Raw genomic sequence first — 12,609 nt, 5'->3', positions numbered from 1 at the left:
TTCACAATTCACAAGGGTTCTTCTGCACACAAACATTTAATAGGAAGGTGATGGGGAACAACAAAACGGTGTTGTTGAGGCATCAGCCTAGGGCAGGGCTGGAGCCAGAGAGGAGCAATCGGGAGACTGGGCTAGAGGCAGCAGCAGTAATCGGGGCATTCACTACTCAGCCAACTCTGGGGCTCCTTCTTGGCCCTTAGTTCTCCCCCAACTTTAGCCCCTGGGCCTGTGCCTCTCCTCCAGCACAGAGGGGAGCAGGGTAGGACTTGAACTGGTCTCTCTCCAAGGGCTGCTTCAAGATGGCTGTTTAGCAGATACGAGGCTTCCCATAAGACACTGCATGGGCTTTGGGGGGTTGTTTGAGTAGACAATCTGACATTCATGCATTAGAGACCTGGATCCAAGCACAGGCTGTCTGCCCTTCCTGGCATCCTTGGCCAATGCCCTTAGTCCAGCTGTCCCCATCTGGGAATAATATAGTGGGCTGTTAAGGATCCTATCTGAGGAGGCTTACATGGATTCCTAAGTTGTAAAGTGACTCTGCCAGACATTATTGATATTAGCGCTCTTTCCCTGCCTGCCAAAGGGGGACCTGGGGAGCTGGACTCCCTGCGTTCTTCCAGTTCTGACTGCCTCGTAGAAATGCTTCCCTTGAAGTGGGTTGGGGGGTCAGGGCTGGGTCTGGGGGTGGGGCAGGCAGACCTGCTGTTGACCATGGTGGACGCTCACAATGCACCTGGCCCGTAAGTGGTTCTGGGATGCGATGTTTGAATCCTCAGTGGCTACTGCGCCCTTGGCCCTGGTTGTGCAAGGGAATCACGAACACAGAGACGTCGTCGTAGGACACCTGCCCTTCCTGTGTGGGACTGTCGTCCTTCCCCTGTGTGCTGTGTATCAGCATTTGGGCCAGCTCCGAGAACCTGTGGGGACCATCCTGCAGATGTACTTCGGGGCCAGAGCAAAGAGGCAAGGCCAGCCCTCAGGGAGAACTTGCACAGTGCTGAACACTGAGGACCCAAGCAATGCAGTCTAACTGTGGGGCCAAGCAAGCCACAAGCCTGGGATAGCCACAGGTTGGACCATGGGTGTCTGGACTCAGAGATTTTGGGGACCCACAGTCACCCCCAGGAAGCTTGAGATAGCTCTAGTCCTGGCCAACTGTTCTTAGCCGGACTCATCTGCAGTGTTGTCTTCTCAGCCATGACTTCTTGGTGTTTCTGCTGGCACCAACTCAGGCCCAGGCAGATCCCCAGCAGCTATAGTACCTGTGTGGGTCCTCTCGGTTGCCAGGGAGGAAGCTCCGCACCAGCCGTGCCACCTGCTCACTGGACAGGACATCCCAGAGCCCATCAGTCGCCATGACAACTACATCCTCTTCCTGCGGCTCCAGCTGGTCCATATCCAGCACAGTCACCTGCAAGTTAAGCCTAAGGTTTCCTCACTGGCTCCCTTCCCAGCTCCAGCCAACCTTGCGTAGTCTGCCTTTCTGGGCAGATAGAAGCTGGTGTAGGCTATTGCCCCCTCACCTGTGGGACAGAGAGCAAGAAGGGCTTGAGCTGAATATTTGTGTCCAGGACTTTGAGCTGATGGTCTCCTAGGCCCCGGGAGACAGCCAGTGTTCCCAGTAACCGAGCCTGGAGACAAGGGAGGTATGAGGTGACAGCAAACAGCCCCAGCAAATGTACAAGTAAAGCACACAAGAGGTGGACTGTGGCCCTGGGCGCCTGGGCTGAGGGAGAAACACCCTCTGACCTCGGAGCAGTACCTAGGACCCCAGCTAAAGCTCCCCACAAGGGACAAAGGAGCTCCCACCTCTACAGGGGGCAATTTAAGAGAGATTCTTGGAGGCGCCATTCACTGACCTGCCTACCCTGTCCATGAATCAGTGGGTACTTGAGATCCGACTGCTCCACGCACTTGTAGCTCCTACCAGGAGCAAACCCAGTATCAACCCAGGCCCTACTTACCACCTCACCACCCCCAACACAGGGCCCACCCTGCCCAGGTAGAAGGGGACTGCCCCAGGCCACACAGCTGAGCCTGGACCCCAGGGCTCTCCCCACTGTGTCCCCCAACCCCACCTCGCTCACCAGCCGCTCATGTGGTGATCCCTGAACAAAACCTTCTGCCCCAAGTCATCCCCCTTCAGTCGCCGAGGGAACTCCAGTCTGGTGAACTCACCAGCCAGAAGCTCAGGGTAGAGAAAGGCCTGGAATAGGGAGGCCATGCTCAGATCAGGCTCCCTCTGGTGGCCCAGGAGTTGGGGCTGCACAGCCTCCCTCTGCCAAGGGCACCTACCAGCTGCTGGATCCGCTGCCGCTCAGTCTCCGGGGTGAACTCAGAGCTCAGGGGCCGTACCTCATCCCTCCGCACCAAGATGGCCCTGGATGAGGTTTTAGAGGAGAGAGAAGTCTGTGGGGCAGCCTCCATCCTTACCCATAGCCTCCCTCCTGCCGGCCCCTTCTCCAACCACCAGGGGCCAGTTCTGCCCATAACAATCCCTTGCTCAAAGGCCCCCATGACTGCCTAAGGCCTGCAGGGTAAAGCCGCAGCCATCTGGCCTGGCCCCTGAGGTCTCTGCCCTCCCTGGCATCTGCTGTCCGCCCTCACACTCAACACATGCTAAGTACACATGCTAAGTACACAATTCAGCCAATCTTCCCCAATTCTGTCTCGACTTCCCCCTTTCACTGTCCCCACTGCCTCTGCTGCCTGTCTGCCCACCCCACCCTACCCACCCTCTGGGCTCACTCACCTGCTATCCCCAGCATTGGCCACATACAGCTTTCCTTGCAGGGTCACAGCCACCAGGGCTGTGCAGCCACCCACCTGGCCTGAGGCCTCCAGCTCTCGCCCAATCACCTCATCCTGGAGCAAACCAAGGCTACTTTAGCTGCTGCTTGTACTGCCAGCATACCACTGTCCCCAACCCTCACCCTACAGTTTACTTCCCCACTAGCAAGCAGTGGCAGTCCCAGCGCAAAGTCTAGCTATGACTCCAAGATCCCTGTGGTCAGGAGATCTAGACATATCCCTTTGGAGGTAGAGAAGTCCTATTCAAAACAGTGAGGAAGGGAAACCAAGGACCAACAGGGTGTGCAACAAGATGATACAGGTAAAAGCACCTAGCATATAGTAGGCGCTGGATAAATGGGTGGGGTTATGATAACTGTTTAGTAACAAACCAACCAACCCAATCTTGTCCTCCCAATCCAAAGATCCAGGGTGATCACCATCATGTGCAGGGACACCCCACAACCCAGAGTCCCTCAGGTCCCTGAGGGTAACACCTGCCCTCCTTTCCCAGCCAAAGGTCACACTCACACACTCCTGGAAGGCACTCTCCAGAGCCCCGACCACCAAGTCTTCTGCCCTAATGCCCTTTTCTTCCACAAACTGGGGGTCACTAGGGCGGATGCAGTGGCCACTGAGGTGCATGGGGGGCTGAGTGGCCACCATGCCCTCTACCACGGCCTCCAGCTGCCGGCGTAGGCAGGAGTGCAGGGTGTTGGCAGCCAGGATAGCTGCAGCTGGACCACCGTGACCATCAAACAGTGCCCAGTAATGACCTGTCAGGAACTGCACAGGAAGGGCTTGGCGTCAGGCTCTGCCTGGCCTCCCCAGTTGTCCCCTGGCTGAATGTAGGGCACTAGGGCAAGAACCTCAGTCTACAGTCCTGGCCCCAGTCTTGGCCCCAGCCTGTAAAAGGGGCTCAGGCCCAGCTGCACTCACCTCCTCTGGGCACAAGGTCAGCCGTTCCTGGTCCTCTTCAACCCCAAACTCAAATCTCCGGATGCACAGCTTTCCACAGGCCGCCTGATCCTCATTGAATTCAGATTTCTCTGCATTGATGATCCTGAGGCCAGGAAGTGATCAGTGACCCTTTAGGGACACACCTATGCCCCCATGGGCACAGAGAACAGATTTGGAACACAGAGAGGAACCCTCCCTCGAGTAACAGCCCCCATGCTGTCCCTGACACACACCTGGACAAACAAATGCTGGAAATCTGCTAACTGTTCAGTAACCTCACAGCTAAAGCAAAACTCAGGGCCCAGCCCATCTGGAGCTTACCTGCTGACCTGGGCCGGGAGGTAAGGGCAAGTCTGCCTGCGGAGGTGTGGGGCTTCCTTGCCTACCCCCTGTCCCACCTCAGCCAGAATCCCTGTCCAATGCTGCACAGGCCATAACCCAGGGTGAGATGTGTGTGCGGGGGGGGGGGTGTCTCCAAAGCCCAGAACGCTGGAATTCTACCTAGTATCCCTACCTCTTTTGAAAGCCCCAGGGGGGCAGGTCCTTCCCGACCTGAGGTGGAATAGGGGAGGTTGTCAAGAGTGCGGAAGTGCCGACAAGAGGGAGATATCCACAAGGTTGGGGAGGCGGGATCCCTCACTCAGCTTGGCTTGTTTTCTCGGTCAGCACGGGACCCCAGGCAGGATCACAGGGTGGGGGTCGGGGCCTCAGGATTGAAAGTCGTAGGGAGCGGGGAGTGTCGGGGGCAGGGGGGCCGCTCGGGGCCGGGCACTCACTCGGCGTAGCCTGCGTTCCAGGGCAGCGCGCGGCCCCGCACCGGGCTGCGCACTGGCCGGGCGTCCGGGCGGCACGAGGCGTCGGCGGTGCTGGAGCTGGAGCCTGAGCCGCGCAGGAAGCGGGGCCGCCGGTAGGGCACGGGGCTGGCGCGGGGCCGGGGCGGCCGCGGCGCGGGGAGCGGACCCCCCGGCAGGAAGCGGCGCCGGAACCAGTTGGCGGACATGGCGCAGCGGCCCGGGGCTGCCCGCGGGGCGCCGGGCAGAAGGCTGGGCCGACGGCACCGCCCGCCCGACCCGGGAGGAGGAAGCGGGCCGGGGCGGGGCGGGGCCGGCTGGGCGGTGACGCCCCCAAACCCCAACCTCCCGCCGCCCCGGAGTCTGTGGGCGGCCTGGGTGTCATCCGGCCCCTCAAGCCTCCTAATCAGCCAACGCTGTTATCAACCCCACTTTACAGGCAAGAACACTGAGGCCTAGATAGACGAAGACGCTGGCCCGGCTCACACAGGAACCTGAGCAGGCTGACATTCACCCACACGTAAGGGGCACGAGTCTTTGAGAGGGAAAAGTCCCTCCTCCCTACCCAGGGAGGCTGTAGGGGTCGATGAGAGCACACCTGGGCCTCCGGGCTGGATCAGTGTCCATGGCAGAGCCTCAGGCCTCTTCTTGCTGGGCCCGGACGTTACGCAAGGGCAAGATGGGAACAAGATGTCCTTGGAGGTGTCAGACTGACACATTGAGTAAGAGTCTCAGAGCACAGTGTTCCCTCAGGAGACCTCCATGCCTCACCCACTCGGCCTGGCACCCTCCACTCCCAGATGGGGCTTGGTGGTCACCCTGGCCTTCCTTATCCTGAGAAGCAGCTCCCGCCCTCAAGGCCAGTCTCCTAAACAGCTGCCCCTCCAATCAAGATGTCCTCTCTAGACAGACAGCAGGGGCCTCACTAGAGTGCAAGTGACTGATGGACAAAAGGAATCCATGGTCCCCAAAAGACTCCAACTGGTCAGAGTTCAGACTTGCGCCTAAGGGAAGTGAAAGACTTTCATCTGGGTTGGAGGCAAGATGTTGCAGCCTCTTAACTCCTGGTTACCTACCACCACTGGGTCAGCGGGGTCAGCAGCATGTTAACAGAGTGCTTTGTCACCCTCTGTCACTGAAGCCCAACTCCCTATGCAGGACTGTTATTTCCATCTCATAACGAGGAGGACTCTGAGGCCCACAGAGGGGAAGTGTCCTGACACCCAGGGCTGTGCTGTTTCCATTATGACAGTGCAGCTGACTCAGAACCCCCAGAGGGTATTTCTCTTCCCCTTCCCTCCTCCAGGAAGGCAGGCTTGACAACTCAAAGCCCCTGAGGCCCCACAGCCCAGGGCCCAGGGAGGGCTGCAGGAGGAGTCCCTACCTTCGCCTCCACACCCAAGCCCAGCATATGCTCACTAGGCCTTACTTCCTCCAGGAGGCCAGCCTTGCCCCATTGGGAGTTCCCTCCACCCAAGGAAGAAGGTTCCTGGGGCAGGGAGCTGTGCCCAACAGCCCCTCCCTCAAATGACTCAGTTCCAGGGTAGCCTGGGAGCTAATTTACTGACCCCACCATGTGTGTCAGGCCCCAAGCACTAGGCACAGGAGTACAGTACTAATGGAAATGAGCTCCCCTGCAGTGATGGTGGAAGTCCTGGTGGATGGTGCTTGATCCAGCTGGCAAGGGGGAGGGGGAGAAGTCAGAGAAAGCTTTCCAAAGGACACCTGAGCTACAACCTGTCATCAGGACAGAAATGGACCAGGGACCCAGAGTGGGGCAAACCCAATTCTATCAGTGGGGTAACCTCCTCATCCCACCAGCCAATGGCTCAGAAGCTGTTAAAGTCTAAAACTAGAGGAAACAATGCAAACACAGTTTATTCCCCAAACTCACCATCTTGGACTCCCCTGGGTAGATGAAGATCTTGTCCTCTAGGTGTATTCAGAGAAGCTCCTGGCAGCCAGGTGTCACAGGTGGTCTGTTGCCCAGCTTAACTATTTTAAGTTTTCAGAGCCATGTGGAGCTCTATGGCAATCCCATCCTCCCTGTTCCAAGCTGACCTAAGTGTTCCTCCAGTGCTACCAAGGCTCCTCTGGCTCCCTAGGCTCCTGGGAGCCTCTGCTCTTGCCTGGATCCCAAGCCTGACTCTCTTGGTTTACTCTGTCATTTTGCTGAAGCACATCCTCTAACAACTTTCCAAGAAAGGATGACTGGGTCCCGGTAATTTTCTGGGTCCTTGCAATTCTGAAAGGGTTTGTATTCTGCCTTTTTTTGTTGTTTTTGTTTTTTGTTTTTTGTGGTACGCGGGCCTCTCACTGTTGTGGCCTCTCCTGTTGCAGAGCACAGGCTCCAGACATGCAGGCTCAGCAGCCATGGCTCACGGGCCTAGCTGCTCCTCGGCATGTGGGATCTTCCCAGACCAGGGCACGAACCCTTGTCCCCTGCATCGGCAGGCAGACTCTCAACCACTGCGCCAAACAGGGAAGCCCTGCCTTTGCTTTTGATTGATATTTTGGCTCAGAATTCTTTCTGACTGCTCTGTTCATTGTTTTTTGGCTGTTGCTGCTGCTGAAATCCAGTGCCCCTGTCATTCCCAGGCCTTTGGATTGGCTTCTGTTTACCTTTTTTTCTCTCCAGAAGCCTCCAGGCTCTTCTGTCTCCAGTGCCTGAAGTTGTAGGTGAGGTTCCTTGGGGTGGGTCTGTCTTCATTTCTGGGTAGAGTCCTCCCTGGAGGCCATGCAACTCCTCACTTTCCAGTTATACCCTTATCCTGACACCCTTCTCTCAACTGCTCGAAGGAACCCAAGCCTGCCCCCTCCTGGCCGGAGACCTTGCCTCAGCTAACTCAGTCAGCATGTGAGGGATGGAGGCGGGGGAAGGAGCAAGCTTAGAAAAAGGAAAAAGATTTTTATGCTACGTTTTTTTCATGCACCGTGAAAATAGCTTTTGTTGAGTCCCATATCTGTTCTTGACAAGATTTATTTTAGATTTAATTCAAAAAATTTAATACATTTCACTATGGCTCAAACAGTTCCTCCCTCTGAAGACAACCAATATTACTAGTTTCTTGTGGATCCTTCCAGAGATGTCAGGGGTATTCTGTGCAAGTTCAAGCAAAAAAACAAAAACAAAAACAGAAACATGTAAGACCAGAAATAACATGTGCTGGCAAAAGAATGTGGAGAAAAGGGAAATGTTGTGTATTGTTGCGGGGATGTAAATTGGTGTAGCCACTATGGAAAACAGTATGGAGGTTCCTCAAAAAGTTAAAAATAGAACTACTATATGATCCAGCAATTCCACTTCTTGATATTTATCTGAAGAAAGCAAAATCACTACCTCAAAGATATCTGCCTCCACCATGTTTACTGCAGCATTATTTACAATAGCCAAGACATGGAAACAACCTGTGTGTCCATCAATGAATAAATGGGTAAAGAAAGTTTATATATGTGTGTGTGTATATATATATATATAAAAAATATAGAATCTATATATTATATAGAATATATTTATTATATATTCTATACACTATATAGAATACATGTTTAATTTATTATATATATTCTATATATTTTATATTTTCAGCCATAAAAAAAGAAATTCGGCCATTTGTAACAATGTGGATGGACCCTGAGGGCATTATGCCAAGTGAAATAAGTCAGAGAAAGAAAAATACTGCTTGATTTCTCTTATACGTGGAATCTACGAAACAAAAAACAAAACCCAAACTCATAGATACAGAGAATAGATTGGTGGTTGCCAGAGGTGGTGGGGCAGGAGGTGGTGGGAGGTGGAGGCAAAATGAATGAAGGGGGTCAAAAGGTACAAACTTCCAGTTATAAGATACGTAAGTCCTGGAGATGTACTGTACAGCATGATGACTATAGTTAACAATACTGTATTGTAGGGCTTCCCTGGTGGCGCAGTGGTTAGTAATCCACCTGCCAATGCAGGGGACATGGGTTCGAGCCCTGGTCCGGGGAGATCCCACATGCTGCGGAGCAACTAAGCCCGTGCACCACAACTACTGAGCCTGCACTCTAGAGCCCGCGAGCCACAACTACTGAGCCCATGCTCCACAAGAGAAGCCACTGCAATGAGAAGCCTGCGCACTGCAACAAAGAGTAGCCCCTGCTCGCCACAACCAGAGAAAAGCCCGCGTGCAGCAACAAAGACCCAATGCAGCTAAAAAAAAAAAAAAAAAAAAAAAAAATACTGCATTGTATATTTGAAAGCTGCTAAGAGAATAGATCTTAAAAGTTATCACAAGGAAGAAAACTTGTAACTCTGTGGTGATGGATATTAACTAAACTTATTGTGGTAATCCTTTCACAATATATACATATATCAAATCATGTTGTACACCTTGGACTAATGCAATGTTATATGCCAATTATATCTCACTTTAAATAAATGGATAAATAAAAATTATATAGATATATATGTTAAATCTTTCCTCTTCCCCTCCTTTTCTTTACCCAAATGATAGCATACTCTACACTGTATACTGCACCTGAAGTTTTCACATAAGATACCTCTATCTTTTTGTATCAGTCCTTGAAGAGCTGCCTTGTTCCTTGTGAGGGCTGCAGAGCAGTCTCTGCAAATATGCAGACTTTATGTAGCTAGCCCCCCAATGATGAACATTTAGATTGTTTTCAATTTTTTGCGTGGGCATATAATTTTTTGTGTGGGCATATTAGTAGGATCAGCCTAGTAATGGAACTGTTGTGTCAAAGGCATTCATTGTTCATAGCAACACTATTCATAATAGTCAAAAGATGGAAACAGGGGCTTCCCTGGTGGTGCAGTGGTTGAGAGTCCGCCTGCCGATGCAGGGTACACGGGTTCGTGCCCCGGTCCGGGAAGATCCCACATGCTGCAGAGCGGCTGGGCCCGTGAGCCATGGCTGCTGAGCCTGCGCATCTGGAGCCTGTGCTCCGCAACGGGAGAGGCCACAACAGTGAGAGGCCCGCAAACCGCAAAAAAAAAAAAAAAAAAAAGATGGAAACAACCCAAATATCCATCAACTGGATGAATGGATAAACAAATTGTAGCATATATGCACAATGGAATACTATTCAGCCATAAAAAGGAATGGAATGCTGATACATGCTACAAGGTAGATGAACCTCCAAAACGTTATATTAAGAAGCCATATGCAGGACTCTCCTGGTAGTCCAGTGGCTAAGACTCCATGCTGTAAATGCAGGGGGCGCAGGTTCGATCCCTGGCCAGGGAACTAGATCCCAGATGCTGCAACTGAGAGTTCACATGCTGCAACTAAGACCTGGTGCAGCCAAATAAATAAATAAATATTAAAAAAAAGAAGCCATACACAAAAGGTCACATATTCTAAGCTTCCATTCATATTAAATATCCAAAATAAGTAAATCCATAGAAAAAGAAGAGTAGCCCCTGCTCGCCTCAACTAGAGAAAGCCCACGTGCAGCAACAAAGACCCAATTCAGCCAAAAATAAATAAATAAATAATTTTTTAAAAAAAGAATGTTTTGGAACTAGACAGAGGTGGTGGTTGTACAACATAGTGAATGAACTGAATTGTTCACTTTAAAATGGTTAATTTTATGTTATGTGAATTTCACCTCAATTTAAAAGGGGGAGGGAATACACATTAATAATTTTGTAGATATTGTCCTACATGAAGTTTGCACCAGTCTATTTCCCCATCCTTTGACCATTGCAATTTTTTATTAAAGTTTTGTTTGTTTTTCTTTTTTTTTTTGCGGTATGCGGGCTTCTCACTGATGTGCCCTTTCCCGTTGCAGAGCACAGGCTCCGGACGCGCAGTCCCAGCGGCCATGGCTCACGGGCCTATCCGCTCCGCGGCATGTGGGATCTTCCCGGATCAGGGCACGAACCCGTGTCCCCTGCATCGGCAGGCAGACTCTCAACCACTGCGCCACCATGGAAGCCCATTATTAAAGTTTTTAATCTTTACCTATAAGTAAAAAATATGCAAGTTTAGTTTGATTTCCATTTATCTTCTTTAAAATGAATTAATTATTATTTATTTATTTATTTATTTTTGGCTGCGTTGGGTCTTCGTTGCTGTGCGTGGGCTTTCTCTAGTTGAGGCGAGTGGGGGCTACTCTTCGTTGCCACATGCAGGCTTCTCATTGCAGTAGCCTCTCCTGTTGTGGAGCACAGGCTCTAGGCAGGTGGGCCTCAGCAGCTGTGGCATGTGGGCCCAGCAGCTGTGGCTCGTGGGCTTTAGAGCACAGGCTCAGCAGTTGTGGTGCATGGGCTTAGTTGCTCTGAGGCATGTAGGATCTTCCCGGACCAGGGCTCGAATACATGTCCCCTGCATTGTCAGGAAGATTCTTAACCACTGTGCCACCATGGAAGTCTCTGATTTCCATTTATCTTAATAGGAGAGGATAACCAACTTTTCACAGGTTTGAGAGACATTATTTGTAGTTCCTTTTCTGTAGATGGTCTTTTTGTATCTTGTGCCCAGTTTTCTACTGGGCCATTGGTCTTTTTCTTATTGATTTATGAGAGCTCTTTATATATTAGGGAAATCAGCTCTTTATTTTGAAATGACTTGCAAGTACATTGTTTGTAGCCAGTTACAGTTTTATGTTTGTGTTTTGGTTTTGATCGTGGGTTTTTCCACATAGACTTTTTTTTTTTTACATCTTTATTGGAGTATAATTGCTTTTCAATGGTGTGTTAGTTTCTGCTTCATAACAGAGTGAATCAGTTATACATATACATATGTTCCCATATCTTTTCCCTCTTGCGTCTCCCTCCCTCCCACCCTCCCTATCCCACCCCTCCAGGTGGTCACAAAGCACCGAGCTGATCTCCCTGTGCTATGTGGCTGCTTCCCACTAGCTATCTACCTTACATTTGGTAGTGTATATATGTCCATGCCTCTCTCTCGCTTTGTCACAGCTTACCCTTCCCCCTTCCCATATCCTCAAGTCCATTCTCTAGTAGGTCTGTGTCTTTACTCCTGTCTTACCCCTAGGTTCTTCATGACATTTTTTTTCTTAAATTCCATATATATGTGTTAGCATATGGTATTTGTTTTTCTCTTTCTGACTTACTTCACTCTGTATGACAGACTCTAGGTCTATCCACCTCATTACAAATAGCTCAATTTTGTTTCTTTTTATGGCTGAGTAATACACATATGCAATGGAATATTACTCCACATAGACTTTTTATTTTTAATGTAAATAAATGTTTTTTTCTCTTATGGTTTCTGGGTTTGGTGACATACTCAGAAGGACTTCTCTACTCTAAGATTTTACAAACTTCTCCCTTTGTTTCTTCAGTATTTTTATAGTTCACTTAAAAAAACATTTAAATATTTGATCCACCTGAAAAAAAATATGTATGTTTCAATAATTTCAATGGCTGACTCTTTGTTGAGAAACATCAGCAAGAAAGGAGCAACCAACCTGCTCCTGGACACTCTGATCATCCCTAGACTCATTTGAGGAGCTGTGTGCAGCTTTCTCATCTTTCTGCCTGAAACCAGATCTCAGCCAGAGATGCTGTCTGTTTGGATATTCCACTGGTCCTTAGGCTCCTCGCTTGCATCCTAGGCTCTGAAACTGCGCAGGACTGGGCCCCAATCCCAGTCTCCCAGGAAGTTCCTTTCTCTGGTTAAACCCTCATCACTCAGGTGTGAGACAGTGATGGAGGCGATGAGGGCCACTGCCCAGCAGGATTTCTCATCCTTTGTTCCAATTTGAGTAAAGGAAACTAAGGTTCCTGGGGACACTCACTACCTTGTGACTTTGATCAAATCACTTTCTCTCTCCAAACCTCATATTCTTCATCTGTAAGGAGACAATAACACCTACCCTGTAGGGCTGTCATGAGGATTAAGTAAAGGTGCCCAGTCATAGTTAGTGTGCAACACAAAGACTCATAGTTCATTCAGATACTTTTTTTATTTGGCAAATATTATTGAGCACCTACTAATCCTGGGCACTGTTCTAGGTGTTGGGGATAGAGCAGGGGCAAAAATTTAATGACTGGTGGGGGGAAAGACAATAAACAAATAAGCAAGTAAATATATGA

General features: G+C 50.5%; 1 protein-coding gene across 3 annotated transcripts; it reads right to left on the bottom strand.

The window, feature by feature from the left end:
* On the bottom strand, positions 1 to 4,827 carry PPM1M (protein phosphatase, Mg2+/Mn2+ dependent 1M). 3 transcript variants are annotated; one of them, XM_060022631.1, is made up of 10 exons: positions 4,530 to 4,827; positions 3,733 to 3,856; positions 3,325 to 3,579; positions 2,756 to 2,868; positions 2,299 to 2,383; positions 2,091 to 2,209; positions 1,863 to 1,926; positions 1,527 to 1,634; positions 1,266 to 1,414; positions 1 to 920 (listed from the first exon to the last, which is right to left on the bottom strand). In XM_060022631.1, exons 1-10 carry the CDS (start codon positions 4,751 to 4,753, stop codon positions 776 to 778), a joined length of 1,386 nt encoding a protein of 461 aa, XP_059878614.1. In that variant the 5' UTR covers positions 4,754 to 4,827; the 3' UTR covers positions 1 to 775. The 3 variants fall into 3 exon arrangements, with proteins under 3 accessions (XP_059878614.1, XP_059878616.1, XP_059878615.1); XM_060022633.1 differs by having other exon boundaries at positions 1 to 465; XM_060022632.1 differs by lacking the exon at positions 1,527 to 1,634.
* Between the last annotated feature and the right edge of the window lie 7,782 nt (positions 4,828 to 12,609).

This window comes from Delphinus delphis, chromosome 10 (genome assembly GCF_949987515.2).
Source record: "Delphinus delphis chromosome 10, mDelDel1.2, whole genome shotgun sequence".
NCBI classification, from domain to species: Eukaryota; Metazoa; Chordata; class Mammalia; order Artiodactyla; family Delphinidae; genus Delphinus; species Delphinus delphis.
The sequence above is the reverse complement of the archived record's forward strand: the minus strand, read 5'-3'. Positions and strand labels throughout refer to the sequence as shown.

Excerpts from the sequence above, each read along its gene's own strand:
- PPM1M (XM_060022631.1), bottom strand. The coding sequence starts at position 4,753 with ATGTCCGCCAACTGGTTCCGGCGCCGCTTCCTGCCGGGGGGTCCGCTC. Across the intron at positions 2,210-2,298 it reads GGCAGCGGATCCAGCAGCTG|GCCTTTCTCTACCCTGAGCT; the intron begins GTAGGTGCCCTT and ends TCCCTATTCCAG. Across the intron at positions 1,415-1,526 it reads TCTTGCTCTCTGTCCCACAG|GTGACTGTGCTGGATATGGA; the intron begins GTGAGGGGGCAA and ends CTTAACTTGCAG.